The 27,337-nt window shown below is 36.2% G+C and overlaps 1 protein-coding gene across 1 annotated transcript in view; it reads right to left on the bottom strand.

Moving 5' to 3' along the window:
- ANKS1B (ankyrin repeat and sterile alpha motif domain containing 1B) overlaps nt 1-27,337 on the bottom strand; it is a 408,189-nt gene that overhangs the window by 241,281 nt on the left and 139,571 nt on the right. Inside the window, exon 12 of the mRNA XM_062492532.1 lies at nt 14,185-14,365. Within this exon, the coding sequence (XP_062348516.1) occupies nt 14,185-14,365 (181 nt within the window). The remainder of the gene's footprint in view (nt 1-14,184; nt 14,366-27,337) is intronic.

Raw genomic sequence — 27,337 nt, 5'->3', positions numbered from 1 at the left:
TGGGCAGAAATAATTTTGCTTCTGGCATATACTTCAAAGCAATTTTTAGAATCTGAAACAGAAATAAGTGATGTACTGTGCTAAAATGCCCCAAATTGATTGCTAGCCTTAGAAAAACAGGAAGCATGCAGATTTAAATGCCTTTTTAGAGCACAGAATAATCCCAAGTCTTGTCAGTTAAGTGTGCCAGTCCAATTCAAATCTGTTTTAAATCACTGTTCAGTTCTATCCTGCACACGTTCTTCTTTAGAATTATAGATTTACTTCAGAATGATATCCCACTGGTTTTGAACTAATGTATTTGCCTCCAGTGTTTTTAGAAAGAAAAAGCTCTTCAACACCAGTAATTTTTAATGTGTTGGAGTCCGATTCTATCTGAAACCTGCTAAATCTAGTAAGAATATTTCCACCAATAACAATAAACTTTGTATCAGGCCCATAGAGAATTTTAACTGATAATCAGCATTTAAAACACATTTTCTTACCAAATTGCATATATTGTCAGTATCAAATATTCTATGACACCTTCTATAGATAACTACATAGGTACAGTTATATATATCTAGAAGTATAGATATCCTGCAGAACATTTTATTTTGCAAAATACACTTCCACGTTTTTGGTCTAAACAGTGACTTCAAAGAATAATACAGCATATGTATCTATAGCATGTAATTAAAAATCCTTTATAAACAGTCTAATTTATTTTTCAGATTAGAAATGAATGGGTAACAGCATGCAAAACAGTTTGCTATATACATTAAAAAACAGGTTATTGAAGAAAGGATTTAAAAGTACAGATGAGAATTCGCAAATAAACTGCTGACTATTTGTTTTCTCTTTCTCTTCTCTCTCCCGATTCTGACCTATCTAGTCAGGCTTTTTTCTGTTCTTTTTCTCATGGTTTTGACAGCATTTTTAAGTCAGAATACAAAATACTTCTGATTTTCTCATCAGATTAAACATAATCATATTCTAGACCTTTACTTAAGAGAAAACCTGGACCTACTGCCATATCTTCAGTTTATTTTAGTTTTAGTTCTCAATTCTAAGGGATGAGGGGTATAAGGAATGTTAAGAATTACATTTCTTTTATAAGAAGAATTACTTGCTTAGAAATATTTATTTTGTATCATTGCTGCCATTATCCTTAGGTTATCAGATTTAGGACTAAGACAACTGAAAGCTGTTCAATATCTTTTTACTATGTTGCGTTATTTTTTTTCCTATTAATACTTTAATGACAGCATCTAGTAATCAATTCTTTAAGCTTAATTTGCTTACAGATATGATGCTAATTGTACAAGATCTGCTGTCTATGGTGCTGAGGCAGAATTTATTGACAGCAGAGTGATGGGTGGGGTTTTTATTTGTTCACCACTGTTGTAACTCAGTATCAGTATCTGAATAAGGGGCCTGGAAGCATGAATGGCCTTACTGGTTGTGACACAGAAGAACAGAACAGGAGGAGAGCGCATATCCAGTAACCAAGCTTGGTTTCCAAGTGCTGAGAAGAGTGCATAGAGCTCCCATAAAAAGAAATAAGGAAAACACAACATGACATCTATTTATAATGAGAAGTTAAAAAATTAGTCAAAGTATAATTACCTACGATCATTTAAATCCCAAACAGTGAAGAAAGGCAACAACTATATAACACTTTCTAAAGTAATTGTGCTGATTATTTAGGCAGCTGCTTTAAGTATTTAAGGCAACTCAACATCCTTGGAGAAATAAGAGCCATAGTAGTTCAGACCGAAATATATTGCATTATTAAACTCAAAGAGTGTAATTTAAAAGCCTAAAATATTGAACTTTGCATTAAGAGTGTTTACTTCATCAAGATTCCAGGTAAACACCATCATGAGATATTCTTACTTCATGTTGTGCGTACCTCATTTTGCCATAGCGGTTTGCTTATCCCGACTGAGAAAAAATGTTTCCCCATGGCTACTGTTGCTATAGGTGATGTTTCAGTCGCTGCTTTAATGTGGAAGAATGTTCTTGAGAGAAGGAATATATCAGCAGAATTTTCTGAAATCCTAAAATAATCACGTGTGATTATTTCCTGAAATAATCATTAAGATACATTATGACACTTGATTGGAATTTGAAATAGGTCTGTTCTAAAATTTTTCTACAAAATTAAATGAGGCACTTAGTACCTTGGTACTGCTCACCTTATCTTTAACTGAGAGTAGTGTTATTTCTATTTCCCTGTTATTTTCAATGTGTAGCTATATGATAAAAGGCAACACATCAATGCTCTTGTAGTACCTTATCAAGAGTTTACTCTTAGCATTCCTACATGGATGGTAACCAACAGTGCTTCATCTCTATTTCACTGTGAAGGAGATAAATTCAGCATTTGCCATAGAGCAAAAGCATGAAGATACAGCAGATGAGGAATGGCTGCTTGTTAAACCGCCCAAGCACAGCTGCCTAAATTCTCTCACAAACTCCTAAGTGATGCACTGTCCAAGGAGAGCTTCCCCTGGCAACGTGCAGACAGGCCATGTAGGCAGATATGGGCTCTCAGTTCCACTGGCTTGGCATTACATCTTCGAGGGGTTTCTTGCCTATACTAGAGTATGGTAAGCTCAGAAGGGGAGCACATCACTCACGAAGGGAATGAAAAGATGGACAGACCATATATCACTTTACAATATGGAAAAAAAAAATTGTCATGAATATTTATTATTCTGTGGTCGTGATATAAAACTACCTCCTAAGTAACAAAAGTCTTGGGGGAGAATAGGTCATGCAGTACATGCTGCTCTGAGAAATGTCTGATTTTAGTTCTGTGAAAAATGCCTGGTAATAAAGCGAAAAATAGTCTTCCCTGTTCCCTGAACCTGTACTTTCAGCACTGTTTTTCTTCTCTTATTCTGTTACTCTTTTTTTTTTCTTTTTCAGTGTCTCCTTTCTCTTGCCTATGAAGATGACATAGAACACATTTCCAGAGGAGGAGGGAGGGGAGGGCAATTTTGGGTATCACCTCACTTTATCTGAGGGATATGAACTAGTTAGCAAGCAGGTAGGGGTTATTCTAATTGCTTGGATAGACAGCAAGCAATTCAAAAAATTGAATATTTATGGTTTTAACATTTAACTCCTGGAATTGCTCCCAGAAAAGAAGAGCAAAACAGTAAGCTTGGTTATACAAAACCTGTATTTCACAGTTACGCTTTCTGATATTTGACATGGCAAAAGGGACAATTAGAGCTTTTTCTACAGCTGAAACATTCAGAATATCTCATTTCTCACTTTTTTCATTCATCTCATTTTTTTCGTGGTTAACAGGAGCTCATTTGTACTGAAGGCTTACAGGTGCATCTGCATTAGCGTTTTAGTTTGGCTAGGAAATCTCTCCACAGTTCCTATTTATGGTGGTTTTGTTCAAATCCTGGAACAGTGGAGCAATCTTGCAGTGTCTTCCTTTTGGCTAAAATTAAGTGGGGATGTGGGCTCAGATGTGAGCACTATACCTTTGTTTACTTTTACATGATTTACATGATTTGTTCTTCCATCATTTTTAAGGTACCACTACACTTTCAAAGCCAACATTTTAATATCCAGCAAGGATCTCTATGATATACAAGATGTGTTTAAAGGATAACTGGTTTTTACTTTTGCCTTAGTGATAGCAACATTAAACTGCCTTTTAGAGGACTGCTATGTACGCAAAAGTGGTTTTTCATAAATTCAACCCATTCATTAGAAACAAAAGTCCTCAGTGACAACCTTATGGCCCTACTCTGGGAAATACCACATTAGAAAAAAAGAGTAAGTTAACCTTTAATAATTTGATACTGAATTCTTTCTAGTAAATATTGAATTATTATTCAAATATAGTATTTGCTTACAGTATTCTATGGAATCCAGTGAACACTAAAATGGAATAAACCTACATCTACCTTTCTGCTGATTAAAATTAATGTAAGCTAAGCATAGCAGCATCACAGAGTCACGGAGTATGCTGTATTGGAAGGGACCCACAAGGATTGTCAAGTTCAGCTCCTGACCTGCACAGCACCATCCCCAAGAGTCACACCCTGTGCCCGAGAGCATTGTCCAGGCACTCCCTGAGCTCTGTCAGGCTTGGTGCTGTGATCACTGCCCTGGGGAGCATCTTCCAGTGCCCAGCCACACTCTGGGTGAAGAACCTTTTCCTAATATCCAACCTAAACCTCCCCTGACACATACATATACACCTCCCCCTACATATATATCTATATGTGTGTGTGTGTGTGTGTGTGTATGTGTGTGTATCTGATATCTTGATACTTTGATAAATTAAAAGCTGCTCAAGGAGCATTATATTTGAAGAAAAAAATGTAAATTTAACTTTTAAAAAGTGGGCATAATGGGCCCCAGAGACGTATTTAAACTAAACTAGATTTTGAATTAAAGTTGTACTAAAAAAGATATGGTGAAATTATTTTTTGCATGTCTTTATGGTTTCATGCATAGATTGAGGTTTTGCATGGAGATTTTTCTTTCTTGACAAGTTAGCATCTTGCAAACAATTGCACAAGGGAATACTTTTCTCTACAGCCACTTAGAGCCTGACTTGTGCCAGAAACACAGATCCCATTATATAGCTACAATCTACCTGATACTTGAAAAAAGAGACTGCAGATAACATTCCACTGATCATCAGAAGTGTGTCAAAAATTCTGTGGTGTGTGTTGCCTCTACTATTGACAAAACGGATTCTGGGAGGAAGAATATAGAGAATCTTACCATTCTGTGAGATATGTCTGGAGACACAATTCTTAAATATTTTCCTTAAAAATAAAATCCTAAAAATAGGAGACAATTAATATTATCCCTTGTGAGCTGTACAAGGTTGATCCACAGTTCTTTCTTAAGAGGGCACTTCAGAATTACTTAAATATTAAGAAAGCGTATCTAATGCCACTACAAAGTAAGTCTTCAACACTTTCATCCTTGTAAACACATAAACAATAAACAGCTGCTAATGAGATCTACAAAACACCAACAAAAATGAAAATAAGACTTTCCTTCTAAAAGATTTAACAAAGCTCTTCCTTTGATATAAGAAAAATATGCATAACTAGGAAAAAAAAAAGGCCAAGATGTTAGCTCAGTTGGTCAGAGCATACTGCTAATAACATCAAGGTCACAGCTTCGATCCCTGTATGAGCTATTCACTTAAGAGTTGGACTTGATTTTTGTGGGTCCCTTCCAGCTCAGAACATTCTGTGATTAGAAAATTATCCTATGTCTCAGAAATTGAGAATCTTAGTTCTATGAACAGTGCTGTTGAAATTCAGAGAATTGTCATCAGATGGTGTCACAATTTGCTGGGTACGAGTGACACAAATGAAAACACTAGAACATAAACAGTGGACCCACTGTTCAGCCTTCTGAGTTTTGAAATTATTACGAAACAAAAGATGGAACTCCCTCATACTAATCAGATACTTAGTTAAGTGTGTAGCTTCTTGCAAAATTTCTTGCGGGAATAAAATCTGCACAGGGATTGCATGGAGAACAGATACACTGACAGAACATACATCTAGAAAGGTTCCATTATACACAGGAAACACCCAGGAGGTACTTGGGTTTAGGAGCACCTTAGGCTGCAGATACTCCAAGGCTGTAACATTGTGAAGAGGTGTCTCTATGACACTGCTTTGCATCTACACGTTTCTCAAAGGCATTCATAACTGGTCAAATATGGCACAAAATAGATAAAACTTTAGTCTTACTCAGATGAACCATATTATTTCCTGTCCTGTTTTTGCTAAACTTATTCATTTGTTTTTCAGAGACATCTTTTTGGAGTACAGCTTTGTATCTTCCCTAGACATTGCCATGTGCATTTTTTCTTCTTTAAGCAAATAAGTACAAGCTCCCAGTGAATCCTCTGCATAGCTTGAAGAAGATAATTAATCTCTCACCATGTAAAAATTAGAAATGGAAAAAAAAATCCTTTCCATTGTTTAAACTTTACTGTCAGAGGTACATTTCAATTATAAATACGAACTGAAAGTCATATACACAACTTGTATGATCAAGTGCTAAATTAGGTGTAACATACACCATTTCTGTGGATTTTCAAAGAAATTTTGATAGTTTCAATTTTGTTATATACTGAATTTGTACAATCAGTCATTTCTACCAAAAGCTAGAAATGCTCCTGAAAATAAGGAATATTTTAAATTTTCTTAAATCTGCCATTACTTTTAAAATTTCTAATTACAGATCAAACTAGCCACTGTACACCAGTTATTCAGTATAGCAAGAACCAGATGCAATTATTTAATCTTGGTTTACAGTAAGATCTACTTGGTCATTCTAAAACCATTATGGAAATTGTCCCAGATTTACTGACTGTATCATGCTGAAAAAAAGGGATTTTAAGGCTGGAATCAAAATTCCGGAACTCATAGCATCATATCCATTTTAAGAAAAATGACAGTGGCTATTCCAGAATGAGGGAGACTGGTGTTCAGTTTTCATCTTTCACTAAATGGCACCCAGGTTTATTTTCCACATGAAAACTACCATCAGCAATGTACTCTGATATTTGTCACGTTTACGTTGTTCAACCAGAGCAGCTAAGGAAATACATAGTTAACAAGCTAATGAGAAGACTGACTCTACCCTAGTTTTTGGATATTCACCAAAAGTAAAGAAGGCTTATTTTCCCACCCCTATCTTTTATACAGCTCGGAATAACACAGAGAGAATTGTTACATCAAATAATACTAACTTCACCATTGGACAGCAAGGAACAGAACAAAAATAGAAAGAAATCTAGTGAGTTGCATGCAAGAAAGAGAAACAAAAATTGTCTTGTAATTTCAGAATGGCCTTAGGAGAAAAGATAATTAGTTTTTGTTACTGGCTGGTATGTCATGTATGTACAGAAAGCTTTTTGTTTGTCTTAAAACTGGACATTACTAATTATACTTAGAGGACTAAAATTTCTTCTAGAAAACCAGGCACATTTTTGCCATTTGTTTCAGTTCTAATCATCTCACATAGGGCTTGGAAACACAGCTGGTGAGTAGAAAGCTTTCTAGAAGATACAAAGGAGAAGATGCAGAAAAGCAATTAAATATGAATAAGAGGACACGACATAAGAAAAGAAAAAAAATATTGAAATGTATGATAGAATATTCTAAATAATGTTACAATCACTAAGTACACTCACAGGATAAAAGAAAACTGTACCACAAACAATATTGTAAGGAATTGAAGACTGAGACATCCTGTTCTTTGCCCATTGCTTTCATCTTACAATGGCAATTCTTCTGACTGATGAAGTGATGAAGTTTTCAAGAGCATCCCTCCACAGCTTGGTCATTCTTATTTGCAAGATGTCCAGTGGAAAGATAAGGGAACAAGACAAGGCATGATGACAGCTTAAAGACTAAAACAATCTGTCTCTGCAAATGGTCCTACTACAAGTTAAGGACTTATTTTGCTTCTGGCTCAGTACAAAAAACAGCAAAGCAAAGAGCCGACTAAGATGAAAATTGGATAAATATGAGTGTTGTCTATAATTACTCTGCCTCTAGAAATGACTAAGAATTGTAAATGACACAGTACAGAAAATATTCTTTCTTTTGACCTTACATGTCTGGACACTTAACTGCACCTGGGAAAAACGACATTAAATTTAGATAAATAGGATTTTTAATTATATTGCTTCTAACATTCATAACCTCAAAAGAAGGTTCCTCAAAAGAAGGTCCTTAGAAAGTCCTTATTGACTTAATATCATTGTATATGTTGTTCCTTCATTTAATGATGTGATGAAGCACTTACTTATCTCTGCTGACACCTCTCAAGGAAGAGGATGTATGCAACCAAATGAAGTGTGGAAGATTTTCATAGTTGCAAATATACATGTATACAAGCATGCATACATTGCAGTAAGCTTTACACTATGCTTACATCAGAGGCAAAAATTATTCAGAGAAATAGCTAACTCCTGAACCTGATAGCAGTGTAACACACAGTGTTCCTAAGGATCCTGAGGGAAGTTTTCCCCACTTTTAGGACAGTCTCTAAAATTTTCATCTCCAGGATCATCACAGCATATATCTTAAGTATTACAAGGGATTTTTACCGCCCTGTATTGCCAACAGCAGCTAACAGGCTTTATTCATAGTAAGCATATAATGTGGGTGAAAAGAGCAAATCCTGTGAAGAACAGCCATTTGAATAAAAGAGAGGAAGGCACACGGTTCAACACATGCCTTTCCACATGTGGTCAGATGGTTCAGAATTTGATTTGAAAAGAGAGAAGCTGCTCAGGTCATTTCTTGTTTGATTAACACATCCAGTGCTACATCTGACAGCAGAGATTTGAGACCCATCTGCACCATTATTCCCTCAATATGCTTGCCACAAATGGATTTACTTTTATAGTACTTTACCATTTTTTAGCAGTTGGAATGTCCACATAGTGAGTGACATGTGAGACAATATATTTGGAGAGCAGGTTCACATAAGTGAACAACATAAGTGGGTTTATCCCAGATAATTCCCTTAAGCCTGAGAAAAGACTGAATGACAACACTGCAGAGGCATTTCTGAAGGTCTGAGTAACAATGACATGAACTTTTAAGTTGGAATAATATAGTTAATTCCAAGGAGATTACTCTTAAATTCAGGTGGCATGAGATTTAGGGGCATATTGTATTAATGTTTCATGTAAGCACTAGTAAAAAACAATTTATTAGAAAAAGGTATACTGTTTTTGACTGGAACAGGAATTGGTTTCATCCATAACTTTCCAGGTATTGCCTCAGAAGACCTTTCTGCCACTAGATTTTTGGGCATGTTGACATATTGGTAACACTGAGATATAACTACAATGAGCTTCATGAAATATGTTGTTTTGAAACTGGACTGTGCTAAGAGAAGTTACAATATTAATCAACCCTACATTTCTCTGTGGGACAGACTGTGTCTTACCTCAGATAACTGTGCAAAGGCTGAAATTAGAAGCAGCAAAAAGAAGGGCAACATAAGGAGACCTCAACATGCTACATCTACTGGACAAGGTGATTAGAACAAAAAATAAACCGTATGAGACAGTACTGAGTATGATCCCCAGTACCAGTTCCTGGAATAGCTCTACTATGTCTTACTAATTGCACTCAGTTGAACTTAGGTATAAATTATAGGAAAAACAGATAATCTTCACAGATGAAAAGGTTCAAATTAACCTGTTTAGAAGAATGGCAGAATTTGTTGCATTGTAATCAAGAAGATGATGAAGAAAATAAAAAAAAAGAGCCTGAATTTTACCTTCAAAGCCATTTCATCTGAAGAAGAGTTTTCAATCAATGACAAGTTGGTACAGACTGGTAATACCAGTTCTTTTTCAGATACTACCTTGCTGGATGTACAGGTGTCTGAATAAAGGAGATGGGAATGCTTTATCTACCAAAATTTGTTGATTATTATTATTTCATTACAAGCCAGTATTTTCCCCTTTTTCTGTCACTTGAAAACCATACATTCCTTTACTATTTAGTGAGGTTTTTTTTAACAAAGACAGTGTACCATGAACTTGCATAGAGCACACCTAAAAAAATGCCCTGGCAAAAAAACTTAAGTTTCTTCTTTGTATTCCTTTCATTTTGTATTTCACTTCTAGTCATTCAAAAACCTTTTATAATTGAAGAAATAAGGCTGGAAGAGTCTACATAGACATCAGAGCTCGATCTTTCCCTATCAGCTCTTACCATATGAGATACTTGAATGAGAAAGTAATGTTGACAAATATGCGACCTACTTCAAAGAGCAGTTTTGCTATTGCCACATAAAGGAACATTCCTGCACCAGAATAAATTCTGACTCTATATAGGAATGCAACATAGCCAAGAATTTTAGGCCTGATCTCTGAAAGAAGTTTCTAATTATAATAGGCTGTATTTCTTGATTCTCTCAAAATAAAAAAGACAAAACTGCAAATTTTAAGCTTTTAGGGCTGCTTTTGCTTCTGAAATAGGGCTTTTGAGACAACAAATTAATGCAAAGTAAGATCTAAAGACCCTTACAGAAGGAATTGAAGGTGTGATACAAGTATAATTTTTTTTCAAAAGTAGAAGAGAAAAAATTATAGTCTACACATTACAGATTAAATTCTTGAATTATACATTCTGGGCTGTTTTAAGGAAAAATGTATCCTTCTTAGATGTATCAAATAATGTCTCTCACAGTCAGAGAACATGGCATATAAAAGCAGTAACAGCTACATTAAGGTCCTCTCCAGTGGAGACAGACTTTCTAACTAAAAGATGAACACTGTTAATACTTCTCAGTACCACAACGAGATGAGAGAAAAAACTGTATCCTCTTTTACAGTGAATGGCATATTGAACTTATTGAAAATGTACAGATTTTCATGGACTGAAAACAAAGATTGTAATGAGATTAACTTCAGACATCTGCTGATATTTTTGCTGCATACATGAATCTGAGTACAGACCTATCCTGTAATCTGAAACAGAACAAGAACCTGTGCAGAACTGTCTTTGTAATTTCACGGCCCAATTATACTTGGGACAAGACGATATAATGAAATTATATGGGTTAGAGAAAGATCCATTATTTGGACTGAACAAGCAAAAATGAAAAAGAAAATCATCCAGACTGACAGTTTCAGCTGCAAGTGTTGGTTGTGCCAAGCTGATGTTGCCAAAAGGCCACAGTTTTGTTGCCTTTGATCTTTAAGATTTACAGTTTCAAGAGAACTTCAGGGATATAGAAAACAAGGCAGAGATCTGTTAGGCATTTCCCTGAAAGCCCAGGCTGCCCTCTCCTGGAGTGAATGATCTTGCACATCTGTGGTCTTCATTCATGGGCAAAGTAGCATGAGGAACTTCTCACAAACAACAATCACCTGATTATCAGCTATTTATTTTTCATGTGTATTATCTCTCAGAACACCTACTAAACACATATTCAAATGATCGAGAAAATGACACGCATCTTGCCAGGACAGTTACACACAGAAATGACTTCTCTGTGCAGTGAAGTGGTCCCACTTTTAGTACAGTAACTTACTGTACTACCATGTGTAGTAGCTGACATTACTGCGATGCACTGGCCTCCAAATTCAGGTGAAATGCAATGCCATGAGAGCACGACCATTCAGTTGGAATTCAAGAATGCTTCTCTGATGTCCATGATCTAGCACCCGACAAAGCCCTGAAAACAGGTCACGCCAAAGCTGCATTCACACAGTACTGCTATGATAGAAATGTTGTCATCAACTTGTTGCAGGTTCCTCCACCGGTTAAAGTTCAAAACAAAGGACAGAACCTTTATCCTTACATCAGAAAACCTGGTATGAAGGTATCTGCTTCCATCCATGCATGCAGCATACCTGGTATGTTTACTCTACAGGGCTGATGCCAAAGCTGAAGCACATATTTACCATTGTAGGTGGCCTGTTCTCCAGATAATTAATCAGAAATGTTGTCATGTACTGTAATTCAGATAAAATGTCTCAGATATGAAATATATCTATCTGTGGAAGAGTTCAGTGTTTTCCTAGTTGATAAAAATACACTCCATAAAAATCAGGTCCCCTCTTTCAAGTCAGGTGATGCAGGGAAATAGCAAACAAGTAAAACTGTGATCCCCAAACATAAAAAGGAGCCACCAAAACCAGTTTGATTCTTCTTTCGTCACAGACTACTGATATAAAGGTAAATTTATGATGATTTTAGAAATAGAATAATTATTTTGTTGCATTCATCTCTCACTTTTATCTGAATTATAATGACTCATTGCAAATTCCTGGAAGAAAACATAAAAAGCACTGAAATTGAGTAGGGATATAATGACGCCTTATTTAGATGGAAGTTTCTGATTTGGAAATCCTGCAAGAAGCATTTTAATTGTTTCACTCAAATGCACAGAAATCTTCAATTAGTATTAAACTAACCATTTTTTTAAGATGCAGATTTTCCATGAATTTTCAGAAGATTATATTTAGGTCACATGATGAATTGCACTTGCCACTGTAGGTCTTAAAAAGAAACAAGGGACCTTCCAGTGAAACAACAGCTAGCTAAACCAGAGGAAAACTGTAGCACAACACAGAGCAGTTCCTGCTTCTCCTTGCTGGCTATTATTATTCAAGGTTCAGCTCTTAACAGTCTAGAAAAGAGGAAAGCCTTAAAGACTTTTCCAAGAGAGACAATTTTGATCTCTTCCTTCCAGATTTTGTTATTCTCTTTCCACACTAGAACTCCTTGTCTCTTGCAGAGTTACCATGCATCATCTATCAGTAAGGAGTCAAAACAAACTAAATTATCAAAATAAAAAGTGGGTTTTTCCATTCAGGCTAATATTGTGTCTAATATGGGATCCTGTATATTACTTAATTCCAAGATACCATCTGAAAACGGACGGTGGAATTGTAATTTTACTGTAATTATTTCATTTACTAATGGTAAATTAATGGTTTACTGATGGTAAAATGTACTGTTGAAAAGCTAGTAGATGCCCTGAACTTCAGTCATTTTACCTGTTATTTCTTCCTAGCTTTCTGGGCAGAGATAAAAGGAAATTCATCTTTCACTTAATCCATAAATCAAATAATCCAGAAATTAGAAGCATAAAATTCTAAGAAGCATGACTTTGTAGTCCCAATCTCAGACAAAATTAAATGCAGTGATTAGAAGTTACTGAGTGTTGTCCATTGTAGATTTAACCAAAGAAAATAAGAGTCAAGTGAATCCAGATACTATGAAGAACTTTAACAGAACTGTGCAACAGCAGAAATCTGGAGAAATTATTTATCTAATGTCAAGGAACGTTCTTTCTCTTTTCTTCCCTTTGTTTTTAAACATCAAGAAGTATTTAGTATCATTCAACTACCCAGAATAAAATTGTGACTGCTGAGGAGAATTTGCAATACAAAAAAAACCAGTAACAGAAATGACCCAAAACGTTAACAAATCAAATGACCCCAAGCCCTAGGAATAAAAGATACCATAGAAATTAATTGTTTCCAGTTAAGTTTGAAAATATTTGCAATATCCAAGATCCTTTTAATTTTAAAGATAATGACACATCTTATCTTTGTTTATATTATAACCCAAAAAAACCAACATGAATATCTCATCATTTTAACTCTCTCTTCATCAAAGAAGATAGCATTTCTCACTCTTATTTCACAATAGCTCCCTAACCATCTAGTTTTCTATTGATCTAGCTATGAAATTATTTTTTTATCATTTAAAAGCCAGACTTTTCAAAATTTTTAAACTCTACCAACTAGAAATGAAGAGGATTTGTCTAATTTCAAGACCAATGCTACAAAAAAACAATAAGTTTGCACTGAAATTCAACATTTGCATTCTTTTTATTTTACAGTAATCTCCTCCTATTTACATTTTAAATGGAATACCTTCTAAACTTGATCTGCAGATCCCATAAGCTAACTATGGAAGATATTTCTTTCAATATATTACCTTTTCCAAGTACTGTATCATTCTGCCACAAACTCAGCCTAAATAAAGCAACTTTTACACGGAATTTGAAGGGACAAAGGTAAATTCTTGATTTAGTGACAATTTCCCATTCCTGAAGTTTTGATTTGTTAAAAAGGAAATACTTTAAAACTTTTTAAAGCGCTTTCATTACGTAAATCTCTATTTACAGACAAAACCCTCCCTGTTACAATGACACTATCACTCTATTCAACTCTTATCATCAGAGAAAATGCACTGAAGTTTTACTTTAATGAATCTCATTACTACTGCAGAGACAATCACAGGTTTCTTCCACATCTTCACTGGTGGTTACATAATGATTTCTAATTACATTTTTTCAACTTAAAGTTCTTATTGGAGTATATTGACCACACAATTATGAAAGCAGATGTACAAATAATCATAATTTCAAAAGCTACAATATCTATATTCTAGGCAAGTCTGGAAATTAAAGATTTTTATTCAAAATACTATAATCAGGAAAAAAATATGCCTCAAAACACTGGCCATAAAATATCCAGAATTCTTTGTAGAGTAGTAAGAAAAAAAATCAGGAATAATTATGTTTATTTGTGATAAATGTATTTTACTACCAAAGACAACAGCAATTCCAACTTAAACCCAAAGACTTAAAGTTTTACAAAGCTTTGTTGATAGACAAAGCAAGCTTTTTTTTCTGTACCTGAAAGTTCTTTCTCTTCAAGACTGTATTCCAGAGATCCAAAGGAATAATTAGCTGGACTGATTGCAGGAGTAGAAATAAAACTTGCACAGCCAATGGATGGGTTGATTTCAAAATAATTGTGGCTGTGATTCATTCGGTGAAATTCCAGAGAAGATACTATGGATGTACGTTGTTTTGGCTACAAGAAAAATAGAAGTTTGGCATGAAAAATACAGACTTTTAGTACAGTTTACATAACTTGACATTTAATAAACCTATATTTCTCTGTTTTTACTGGTTTTATTTGGCTCAAAGGCTATAGTAGTGAAAATCACTTCATGTGACAAGCTGTGATGTGTAGAGATAATTTCCTTCTAAAATATGGATTAATCTTTATTAGGAAAAATGAATATCTTCATTCTAATCAATTTAATTCAACATAAAATATGCCTTTACAGCCTTGCATATAATAATTTCAATCATCTTTTGATAAGAAAGGGAGCTCTTCACCAGCTGCATTGCTGGGTACATCTTGCAAAACAATTAGAGCGCTGATGCTTGTATAATGAAGTTTACTAAATAATACCAAGTGCCCATCACTTGAAAGCCACCCTCTGCTGTTTATTCCATTTACGAATATGCTTCAAATATTCAAAGACTGAAATGTCTGGAAGCTTAAGAGGAAAGTGTCAGCTTGAAAAACACGCAAGAAAATCAACCTTTCTGCATGAGTTTTCATGAAACAGTTAAAAACGTGGTACTACTATATTTCAAATACTTTCAAAGCAAACCTCTGAGCAGACCCCACTTAATGGCTGTGGTTTGGATTGCAGAGAAGTTTTAGAGCACAAGAAACTAATTTCTTTTTGGTGGATCTATGCCATCAGGTAGGGAAATGAAATCTATATAATACATTCATCAGGTCAGCAACGACATTTTCACCACATGGACTTGCTCCTACTGCACTGCACTGCTGACTCTTAGAGACACAACCTTAGTGCTCACTATCATGGCTTTTAAGCCACAAAACACTGCTGGTTTGCAATGCCATGCTAAATAGTTTGGTGCAGCACACATTTGGTTCTATACCCAAAATACCCTAACCCCACAATGCTCCTTGCTGCTTCAAGATCAATGACCTTGAACATTAAATGTCTCCAGAACAGAGGAGGCCCTGCATCCACATTTACAGTGGTCTGTGTATTTATTTCACAACGGAGAAAAACATCTCAGGAAATTATGCCTTGGAAAACCAAACCTGGACAAAAAATGGAAAAAAGAGAGTAAAAGGTTCTTCATCTTTTCTTGTTCTAGCATGTCAGGATATTTGTAAAGGTCAAGAATTTGTTCCTTATTAGTGTCAAGACCTAATTACTACCTTTGGGAACAATAAGATCTTCCTTGGACCACGAAGGTATTCACCATCCCATACTTAGTACTACCTGTTAAAACACAATCTATCCCAGTGGAGTAATTTTCAAATTTGTTTTTGGTCTACTTAATTTCTAGGTTACAACTCACTGCAGTGCTTGTGTTACAAATACCGAACCCGGCTGTTTTCACAAAAAATTCACCCTTTCTATTGGAATGTCAGACAGAAAAAAATCAATAGAATTAGGTCTGTATGATGTTGATTATTTTTTAAAGTTGTGTTAGGCACCATGCAATTTAAATGTGCCATGTTAAAACTGAGAAAAAAGGAAAATTTGGGCAATCATCTGGAACTCATCTATGGTAAATTGAATGGACTTACTTTCTTTAATAATTAAAACCAGTTTCTGCTTTGAAAGCTTGACTCCTAGGTCTAGAAATTTCACGGGAGAGTTCAATGAATAGGGATGGATTCCAACATCAGACACTGTGGTTGGAAGTCATTGTTTGGGATTTGAGCCAAAATACCTCTCAGATCAGACCAAAAAATATTCATCTGCATTAATTCAACCTAAATGGCACACTTTTGCTAGATAACAGATTCATGAATGACCTAATTATTTCTAAAACTGAAAAAATATCTCTTGTCATTTAGAAGAGTATTTCTGGCCCTTTCCCAAGCAACAGTTTGCAGATTTGCAGGACTTGAACTCTTGAGTTGAAAAGGGGATACGTGTCTTAACATGAGGTGTGGTGTCTTTATTTTTAAGCTGAGGCAGTTACTGCCTAAATGGGCAGCTGGAATGGTCCAATTTTGTCTCCCAAAGCACCTCCAAAGGCAGCTGCCCTGACCTTTGTCTAGTCAGGCCTCCAGCCACTGTTTTGTTTGTCCATGTGTCCCTTTCTTGGAGGCAGAATAGCAGCATCTGATACACCATTTGGCCTTCCACTATCTTCTTTTGGACTTGGCCATTATTAGTACTGATTCAGAGAAATATATCTCAGCTTAATATGTCTTTCCTATCTAAGGCTTCTGCAGAGAACCTCTCTCAGAGTCTAGTACTCCACAGCATTACACTGCTGCTATACTTTTTGGAGTTAACAAGGTCCACCTGGCAACATATGCCAATAATTTTTTTCTACATAGTTAGTCAGGAATCCAGCACCTAAGCCTTTGTAGCTAAGAAACTAGAGGAACTAGAGGAATTTTTTGCACTTTTTGTGTGCCCTGGAAAACGTTATGCTGTTAAAGTACACTAGACGTTCATTAACATATGCTAGGAGAGACTCAGTAAACCAGTTTGTGCTGAGGGTATCTCTCTGCCTTTCTCTCTCTAAAGCAATATTTGCACAAAAACCAACCAACCAACAGAAATTAATCTTTTTTTTCTACAGTTAGGATTAAATTCTATTCCTGATTTCATGGAGTAAACTTCCAGCACAGCTATTTACATTTACCCTAGGCATTTAAGCTCCCAGAGCCTGAGATCTAGTCCATAAAATCAAGACCTAGTCAGTACCATCAAGAGTTCAGAGAGCAATTCACCTCACCCCAGTCCCCCTGGTATTGATTCCCTGGCCTTAATGCAGATATCTACCATCACTGCAGATTCCTTAGGGCATCCCACCTGGCCTCCAGCTGCCACTCAGAACAGTGCAGGTCTCCCCAGTATATTCCCTGTACAATACTTGACAGTCTCCACATGCATTTCAAAGACACCTCTACAGCACCTCAAATTACATTATATTCCCAGTTTAGGTAACTGAATTGAATCCTGCATCTGTCTTAAGCATGATGGGAGATTAGGTCTCTAAATCAGAAAGAGATTCTTATATACAGAAAGGAAAGCAGAGGTGTTTAAGTCCCAGATTTAGTCTCACATCCAGCTCACATCTAAACACATTCTAGAAATCTTTTCTTAGAATCTGAAGCCAAATTCCAAACTTACTGGCAGTAACCTTGGTTTGTTGATTGCACCTGCCAAAGCCACTGTTTGGCTACATTTACCAAGAATTCTTGAGATAGTTTCTGAAAAATTCTAAGATGTTTTATTAAATTGAACACCATAACTCAGTCAGGGGTCAAGATTTCACAGCTCTGAAAAACAAACACAAAACTCAGTCCCAAAGAGAAAATGCTTCTTTTATTCTTCAAAGGTATGTCATTACATCATGCCTTCCTTGTACTACTCCAAAGGTCTGGACATGCTTAGACAACCCTTGTGAAATTCTGGCATACTTATGGCTTCACTTCATCCCAATAAACATGCTACATAGCATGCAGATTTGTCCTTAAGTAGATTTTTAATCATTACATTCACATTTCCTCTACTTGCTATGTGTAGATCTCTTTAATGACTGATACATACTTTCAAGGTATTTTTTCACAAATATTATTTCAATTGTCATAATACCAGCCTAGAAAACACTACACTATCCTAACACATAATATTGAATCAGGATGATGAATAAATCTTTTCAATGCATAAGGAAAAATATATCAGTACAAATCTTTAAAGATATTGCAATAATAAGATTTAAATAACTTTAAACTCAGGTCTAAGAAAAATATTTTCCTGTTCAGTCTGTAGTGAACATATATCAATAAAAGATACCCTTTTGAAACTGCAGAAAACAAGAAAAGCATCAAGTGAATTGCTTTTCTATTAAAAAAAAAGTAAGGACTTAATGCCTCCATTATTGAAATTTGCATACAAATTCAGTAATGCTACCATAACTGGCATGTAACACTATGAGCAGGCAAGGGATCACGCAAATATTTCTTACATTTAACAGAGGCAGTAGGGCAAAACTCCTTTCACAATTTAACACCAAAATATTTCTTCAGCTTTGAAGTGTACTCTGCAATACAAGCTTCTGTCTTCACTTTCTTTCACCTTTGGGATTTGTGTACATAGCACTATTGCATTCTTTTAAAATATTAATTCCCACAACACTCTGTACTATGGAAGAGCTAGTTACTCCATTTTGCAGATGCTGAACAAGGGTATAGAGGTTTCCCAAGGGACAGGTGTGTGGTTTGTTAAAACACTGAGAACCAATGAGCCTAAGGAAATTCTGCATTTGGCAAAACCTGCCAAATTCCAGCTGCCCTATATATTGTAGAAACTGGTTACAGTTGCAATATATCATGCAGAAAATGTATGATAGAAGAGAGAACTGCACCTACATTCTCAAATTCTAGTTAGGATGCAAAATACAGACTTACCAAAGAAAGCAAGAAGCTGCAGCCCCCTCCCCCAGGCTCATCTCACATATATAACACCATGTAAGTGTACTTCTGTGGCCACTGAAATCCTTCATTTTGATACCTGCCCAGAGGATTCAGTTCTTTCAATTCTCTGATCAACTCACTCCTACTTCAGAGATTTTCCTTTCTCCAGCTTCCTTCCTTCTAAAATCCCATTCTATTTCTGTGCACTCATTTTCCCTTTCATAGAACCGTAGAATGGTGAGTTGAAAGGGACCTTGAAAGGCCTTTCGATCCAAACCCCTGCAATAAGCTGGGACATCTTCAGCTAGACCAGGTTGCTCAGAGGCCCATCCAATCTGACCTTGAACACTTAAAGGGACTGGGCATCCACAACTTCTCCAGACACCTCTCTTCTTTTGTTTTGTGCTATCTATTGTTACATTCCTTCCAAAGCTACCTACATTACTTGAAAAAGACCTGCACAGCATCCAGTTGATTCCAGTTCTATTTGGTGCTCCAAAATTTGCTCATCTGCTTTCTCTGTGGATTTGTCATCAAGGTCTCTCAAACAAACTCCTTCATGGTCCCATCTCACACTGACTTTACAGCAACAACATCCCTCTCCTTGTCCTTGAATGCATTCAATTTTAACCTCTGGCCTCCCTTTCAAACACAAATTTCACATCACTTCTATGGTTTCTGTCTTTTGCCTCAGCATTCCAGCATACCATCTCTGTTTCTATCTTTGTGTCTTTTGCTCATGTACTCTTACATAAAAGCCCAATACATTCAAAATTTTCTCAGTAAAATACAGCCTATGACAGGACAGGCTTCCTTGCTTTCTCCTGTCTCCAGTTTGATTTGCAGAAATCATCAGTTCTGATACATTCTCATCAGTCAATGCTGCTGTCAAGAATTATTTGATTTATAGGATCTGAGCTAAGTGATCAAGTAGCCTTGAAATTGCAAAAGCTGGAGATTACAATGCATCTGTGTTTGATTTATCTGTGTCACCTAGAAGTGCAGGACTACACTGAATTATTTTCCTAGACTACTGAATCAATTATTCTGTCAAGACTCAAAATACCATGTTGAACAAGCTGAAGACTCAACAGGGTAATGTAATTTTCTCTTTTTTTCATTTCACTAAACTTTATCTTATATTATGACAACAATTAAAAATAAAATATAGGCAGTTTTGGCACCCATCTTGACATTCTTGATTTTACTTGTCAACATTTTAATTAAGTTTCAGAGCAGAAAGCAGAAAATACACAGAAGCTGGCAACTAATATATCCCAAGCACCTGCAACAGGGAGCTTGCAGGATCATGAGATTTAAAAAAAAAAAATTCACTGTTTTTAACTGTAGATCCCTTACAATTCTAAAACTAAATAAATTTTTAATGAAATCACAGCATCAAAGTCCTAGCAATTTCAGTTTGATTGATCATTAATTTAGAGAAAGACACTGCTTGCATCCTGCATGAGCAGCAAGCACATACTACTTTAGAGTAATCTCATGGTCCCTCAGCATCCTTGGATCATGGCCCTGTCAGTGACATGCTCAGGAATGACACAGACTCGGCTCTTTTGTGCAGCCTGTGGTCAGGGAGCTGTGACTCTGGGTACAGTGTTTTCTGCTCTCCTCTGTGCACGTCATCCTAGCCTTGCACTGGAATATGTAATTAAAGGTCAGAGGTTTGCTGCCCCTTCTACCCCTGGTCTTATCTCAGATGACGAATCACATAGGAAATCAATAAGGGAAAAAGCTGATCTTCCCCCACTTTCTATTTTCCTTGCCTTCTACTTTTATTTTAGTTGCAACCATATTGCAGCTATGGGTTCTGAGGAGCAGCAAACCTGAATGCCAAAAACTGCAACAGAGCAGTTTCCGTCCTTGATAGATGTGACCAAATTTGAAGATACACAATTATACCTATGCTGGGAATACGTTGCTTGAAATAAGACCCAAACAGCAAGAGATAAATTTCATAAATAAGAGGAATGCCTCACTCTTCAGCCACAAAAGTTTCCTATATTTCAAAGATTAAAATAGTGTTATCTTTACTGAAAGAGTTGGAAAATGGATGTAGACCATTTTCTTCTAAAAAGCTCAGCTTCCAGCTGCTATTAATATCCCCCTTTTCACATGCAGATTATGAAAATTACTGGTATCATGACATTTTATATCACAAATTTTGAAGGGCCAAAGTGATAGCTCTTTTTTCTAAGCTGCATGCTACTGACATGAAAATGTGCATTTTCAGATGATGATAAGGGGTTACTGAGTAACTAAGGTGCTCAAAACTCCCCATACTAGAGAAACAAATGAAAATGTTAAGAATATAACATAAGAAACCCATCAAGGCACAAGAGGTAGGGCTTTAATCTTCCAAATTCTGAGTGTTTTACTGTTTCCAAGCATTTTGTATACTAAGGCAGGTCAGCAGTCACGGATTTGTTCACACCCTTACAATTAAACTCCGTTAGGTGTCAGAGAAAGGTCTTCAAGGCAGAATTATCTACCAGGATTGGTACTTGGTCTACTCAAATCACAAATCAGGCCTGACAGTGGATATGTTTGGAGAAAGAAAATCATACACTACCAAAATTATACCTAGGACTGTGTTCATAATTCAACGGTGTAGATGATAACTCTGCAGAGCTAAAGCTCATTTTACTAGCATAGATGTGCCTTTCAGTATCTGAACTACCTTTAAAAACAGTATTTCACCTGACTGTTACAAGTTCATACGGGAAAGATGTTCTGTATTTCTGCATGATATGTGTTTATATTGAATCAGGAATCACAAGCTAGAGAATCTCTCCAGGTAAGTAACCAACTTCAACCAAGAAACACATATGCATGCACAAGTGATACTCTAAAAACTTAACACTCTTCCCAATAGAATGTTATTCTGCTTTAATTTATACTTGTTTTAGTATCCTGTTGAACTGTAATTAAACGCACTAACACACACTGTTTGCTGTTTTCATTAATACCATATACTGAGTAGATGTGTTTATGTTTTCCTATTAGATCTAATTAAAATATATAAATAGAATTATGTTTTATAGTTACTTGTCAAAGGAGATCCCTTACAATGCATCTCTTCAATAATACTTTGTTTAATGCTGCTATTAAGTAGTCACAGAGTATCCATTATGGTCTAGGATTTTTTTTTTGTTTTTCACATATTCTCCTCTGGAGCTGTTACACATCATCTGCCCATAAATGACGTGGTAAAACAGGTGGGTGAGGGGGGGTGTGTGCTGGGGGAGAGGTGTGTGTAGGAATCAGTCCTATGAGACAATTCCAACCATAACCTTTTTTTGTCTTTGGTACTCAGTATTCCAGAATAAAGTTATTTCATAACATCTGTCCTATTTTCAGTCATACATAGATGAATTGCTAACCATTACTAATTAATGGCATTGACAATATACTTACTCTGCTTTGCTCCTGTTTTTTTTTTCAAGGACTATTTAGGGGCTTTATTTTATATTCAACATCATTAGAATGATGTTCAAGAAGACATCAAAGTGGGCAGTAGACTTGTATAGACATTGACTGTCACAGAGAAAATAATCTGAAATATATTTATATACCTGGAATCAAGGTCACTGACTGCTGACAACAACCTTAATATGCTTGCAGCCCTAATAGATACACACAACCTTGGAATCACTATGACATCCAGTGAAAATCTCCAGACCAGGCACTCAAAGAATGAGCACTAAAACTACCCATCTCTGCACTGTGCATTTTAATTTTAGAGGGTTTGAGGAATTCTCAGCACGTTCCAGAACTTCATAAAAACATGTACACAGGAGTGGCTTTTACCTTGGGTATGATTCCCCACAAAATCATAACTCTCAGTAAAGTCTTTTTTTACCAGTCTTATCTGCCTCTTGTGCTAAGCAAGGACACAGCACCCAAACATGGCAGCAGCAGAAGTGTGCACCTCAATAGGAAGCACCACGTGCCTGCACAGTCTTTCTTCACAGTGATTTTCCTTGCTACTCCCTGCCTGGCTGAGCACATTGTAAGTGGAGCTATGCATAGAAAGCAACTCATAGAAGAAAGGTGGTCCTTGCATCTCCACTGTCCTGTGATCCCACTCAGAGAGTGGAGACAATTTATTGCATAACAGTGTTCTCCAGCCCTCCTTTTTGTGGTAAAATGTAATAAAACAGATTTTGTGTGTGTGGTGCAAAACAAGTTCAGCAGATGTTCAGATGAGAACACGGAGTTCTCATGGTGTTGTGCACTGGTGCAACAACCTCCAGCAGGGATTTCACTAAGCTGACAGAGACAGGGAAGCATCAACTCAAGCCAACTGTGACAAGGCATGCATTTTATTTGTGAGCAACTAAGAAAACCACAGCATGGTGCTAGCATAAGGGAGGAATCAGGCAGAAATAATTCATTGTTTCAACATTCATCCACTTGAAAATCCTGTTTATGGAACCATTAGTCCTGTTTTGGTTTTTTTCCCCTGGAACTGTGCTTGTCCAGAGTTTCCTCTAAGACAATTTCTGTTTGATTATTTGTTTGTGTTCAAAGTAATTTCTGCACCTACCTGCAAAAAGAATGATCAATAATTTCATTGAATGTAAATTATTGTCACTTTTTAAGTCAGCTAAGGAGGCTCTGGAGCACACACCTCCTACAGATGGTCTGTCCATTCATGTCCAGGTTGACACAGGGAGTGGAATTGTCCTGGTCCCTGTCTTTCCCTATGCCTTGAGGAACCACATATACACTGGTCTGACAAGCACACTTCTCATGCAAAAAAAAGGTTGTACACCTGGTAGCCCAAACAAGTGGGATGGGTCTATCAAAGGCTACACATGTCCTGCAGGATTCTGTTAGAACTTGCAGAAAAAGGAGACAATTTATTTTGCCTGTTAATGTTTAAACTATTAGTTGCTACTATATTCATAGATATCTTAGCCAGATGAATGAGAAGCCACAGATTGAATTGCCACTTTGTTTACAGAGGTTAAAAAAAGATAAAAGGGAGAAAAATTATGATTCCTGCAAAGACAGCACATCCATATTGATAAAAAAAAGAAAAAAAAAGATACTATAAGAAATAAATTATTGCAGGTCTTAGCAATAAACCCAGAAAGAACAAGATTATGAAATTTCATCATGTCAGAAATACTGAAATTCTTTGTTCCTTTGTCCTCCTACCAGAAACCCTCTTAATAGCATTGAAACAACACTTTTAGGAAATTGGGTTATTCACATAAAATAGGGAAAATACTAACTCATGACAGATAAAATCAAAGTCACTTTTGAATAATCCACATTTTGACATCAAAAGCTGTATCTACAGTAAGCCATTTGAAACATATCTTTAAAAGACAAGAAGACAACACGCAAATATTGGACTACATCTAATAAATAAATTTAAAGGTGAAAAGTCAGAGTTCAGTTTTATGAAAATTGGCCCAAGACCCACAAGCAATAAAACTGGCAAAAGAAACAGTCTCATAGGAAAAAAGGTGCTCTTTCTCCCTCTATGGATATAGTTTATTTTTTCAAAGAGAGCTGAACAAATAAATAAGGAGAAGCTTATTAAATTGAGTAGCTAATACAAAAAATACATGAAGCATCATAAGGATTTTAGTTTCCTTCAGGCTTCTTTCAAATTGAGAGCTATCTCTAGAGTTCTCTAGATAGAACAATACTATCACTTTCTAAAAATTACAGTCTGGTAGGGTAAGTATATTTTACTCTATGCACTAATGTAACTAAGTTAAAACTTGAAGGAGACTTATCTACTTGTTCTCCTACCTCATCTTATTTTGGATCCCATGTGCTGTGAGTATACACAGTGGCATATGTCCTTAATTTGAAAGTGTATTACTTTCTCAAAGTCTCCATTAACTAGCAATTCAAGAGTTAAAAACTTAGTAAATCTCATTTGGACAATCAGAAAAAAAAAAAAAAAATCAAGCAATTCCAGACCTGAGCTAAATTCTGTTTACTTCTTTTCTGCATATATACAACTTTTCAAAAAAACCTCTCTTAAAAGAGACTGACCATGGGAAAATTTGAAAAAAATATATTTATTTGCAAAATACTAGATCACAGGTACAAGCCATAGCTAAGGTGCACGGATAAAAAGACTGCACATATCCATGAGATATTGTTAAGTATGCCAGCCAGAGGACTGAAGGTAGTAGAGGTGAGTGGCATTGTGGGAACTGAACTCAATATTCAAACACCTCCAGGATTGATCATTCCACCACGTGTGATCCATTCCACTGTGTAATCACCCCTTCCGGGAAGAAATTCCCCCTTATGCCTAGCCTAAACTTCCCCTGATGCACCTTAAGAGTGTCCTCTTGTCCTGATTGCACAGAAACTCAGTGTTACTCCTCTGTGCTGGCAAACCATTGTATGTACAGCCCTATGGGAAAGACAGGTAAGGCTATAAATTAAAATAATGATATGTGTTGGAAGGCCAGACTTCCCTGGCTGTTCCATCCAAGCTGTCAAAGCCTGCCTCACACAAAGCTGGCGACTGAAGAGTTCCCCATTCTGCCTTTACTGGCAGCACTTTCCCGTGCTGGATGCATGAGACATGAAAAAGGGAAGGAAGTGACAGCTGTTTTGGAAATCTATATGATCTCTGGTTTAGAACTCTTAGAAATCAATTAATTTTGCTAGAAAAATGCAAAGAGGCCCTGGCAGTCAACAGAAAATTAATTATTTTGCATACATTGTGTACCAGTATTCATTAGTTTTACATGAATGGGGAGAGGTCAGTCAGGAACAGAATCCCACTGTGCTACCCTTCAAAGAGCTTGCCCTGTAATTGAATGGAATAAAGGAATTAAATATGCAAGCGGAATGAACACTAATGGTTAGCAAACAGCACATTGCAAATATCTACAACTTCTTTGTCTAAATTCTTGAGCTGAGGTCTTCGGGGAAGATGATTAGATAAAAAACAAAAACAAAGAAAAAAGGATACTGAGGGATGAACATAAACATGTAAAAAGGAGAAGCATAATGGGATCGGAATGCTACAGCATATCGGACATGCTGTGTATTAGCACACAGACTTACAACATACATTATGCCTGTCTGCTGTTGTTTTCTGTAAGGGAGCATGCCATGTGTAGGGCCACGTGAGAGACATTTTAGGAAATGTGGTATAGTTTGGACCATATATATCACAGAGCTAGCTTTTGTTCTGCAGAACGATGGGAACACTGTGAGTCAGTAAATGGAATAATTTAAATTTGAAAATAGCTCCCCAGAATCTGCTGAATCCATTCAGAGTTAACTAGCAGGAGAACATCACCGTGAAGTGTTCTGGGTCCATCTGTTGGCAATATCATGATGGAAACAGCATTTTAAATGCTATTTTCAATAAACTATCACACAACAGCTTGTTTCAACAATATTTCATTACCTTTCTGTTTGCTTGCCGCCTACTATAAAAAACAGCTTGGAGGGAAGGAGGCATTTCAGTACTATAGACTGAAGTAGGGTGGGAGGGACAGAGACACTAGTGAAACAAGCGAAATGAGAAACTATAAAAAGAAAAAATAGAAGAAATTGTAATTTTAGACCCTCTGCAGTCTAGATTTAAACCAGCATGTGGAAGCTGAACTATGGTGGTGTCAGAAGGGAATGGTCTGCACCAGTTTGTCAATCAAATTATCGTACAGTGACAGTGTCAGCTATAGGAAGCCAGGCAGAAATGGCAGGTGCAGCTATTAATTACCTTTAATTCTGCAAGACCTTCTGAACTGTGTACTCCAATAAGTACTGAAGGGAAGATTCACATTCAACACTGTGACACAGTCACTTGTGTGATACCAAAACAACCTGACCTATAGAGCTAGGAAAATATCATGTGTCCATCAGGTTACTCCTCAAGTAAAACAAATGCCAGTGACATACTGACGGTACAAAGCCTGCAGCCAGTAGCATCAGAGTGGCTCAGCTGCAGAGATCAGCTCAGCAATAAAGAACAGATGGCTGCACTTGAACCCAAAATTAGTTGAAGTTCTTTTGGTTCACACTAAAAAAGTTTCACAATTAGTCAATTCAGCTAGTTGCCGGAGCTAGCTTTGGCACACCTAATGTCATGGCTTTTTAAACAAGGAAATAGATAATCTCAAGGTTTGTTCTGACTTATCCCATGATCCCACGATTCTAAAATAAATTCCTCTATCCTGATTAATTCTATATTACTCTATATTCAAGTTCTAACATGTATTTATGCTAAAGTTTTGGTTTTAAAGAACTGCACTCCTTAAAGTTTTACACACATTATGTATTTTTTTTCCCCGAACAGTATTAGAAGCATGGATAGTAAGGAAGGATGGAAGTTCATAAGCAATACTACATGGGAAAGTAAAATAAAAAAGGTATGAAACATTGTAACTTCATGCAAATGGAGATGCAGAAAGAAGAAAGTAAACATGAAAGAGTAATATGGAAGTAATACTGATAAAATCAGAACATAACCTTGAAAGAAAAGTAACAGTATGCAAAAATACAAAATACTGCATAAGGACTGGATTTATTATTAGTGCTGTAAGAAATATGTAT

Source organism: Cinclus cinclus, chromosome 4, assembly GCF_963662255.1.
Source record: "Cinclus cinclus chromosome 4, bCinCin1.1, whole genome shotgun sequence".
NCBI lineage: Eukaryota > Metazoa > Chordata > Aves > Passeriformes > Cinclidae > Cinclus > Cinclus cinclus.
The sequence above is the reverse complement of the archived record's forward strand: the minus strand, read 5'-3'. Positions and strand labels throughout refer to the sequence as shown.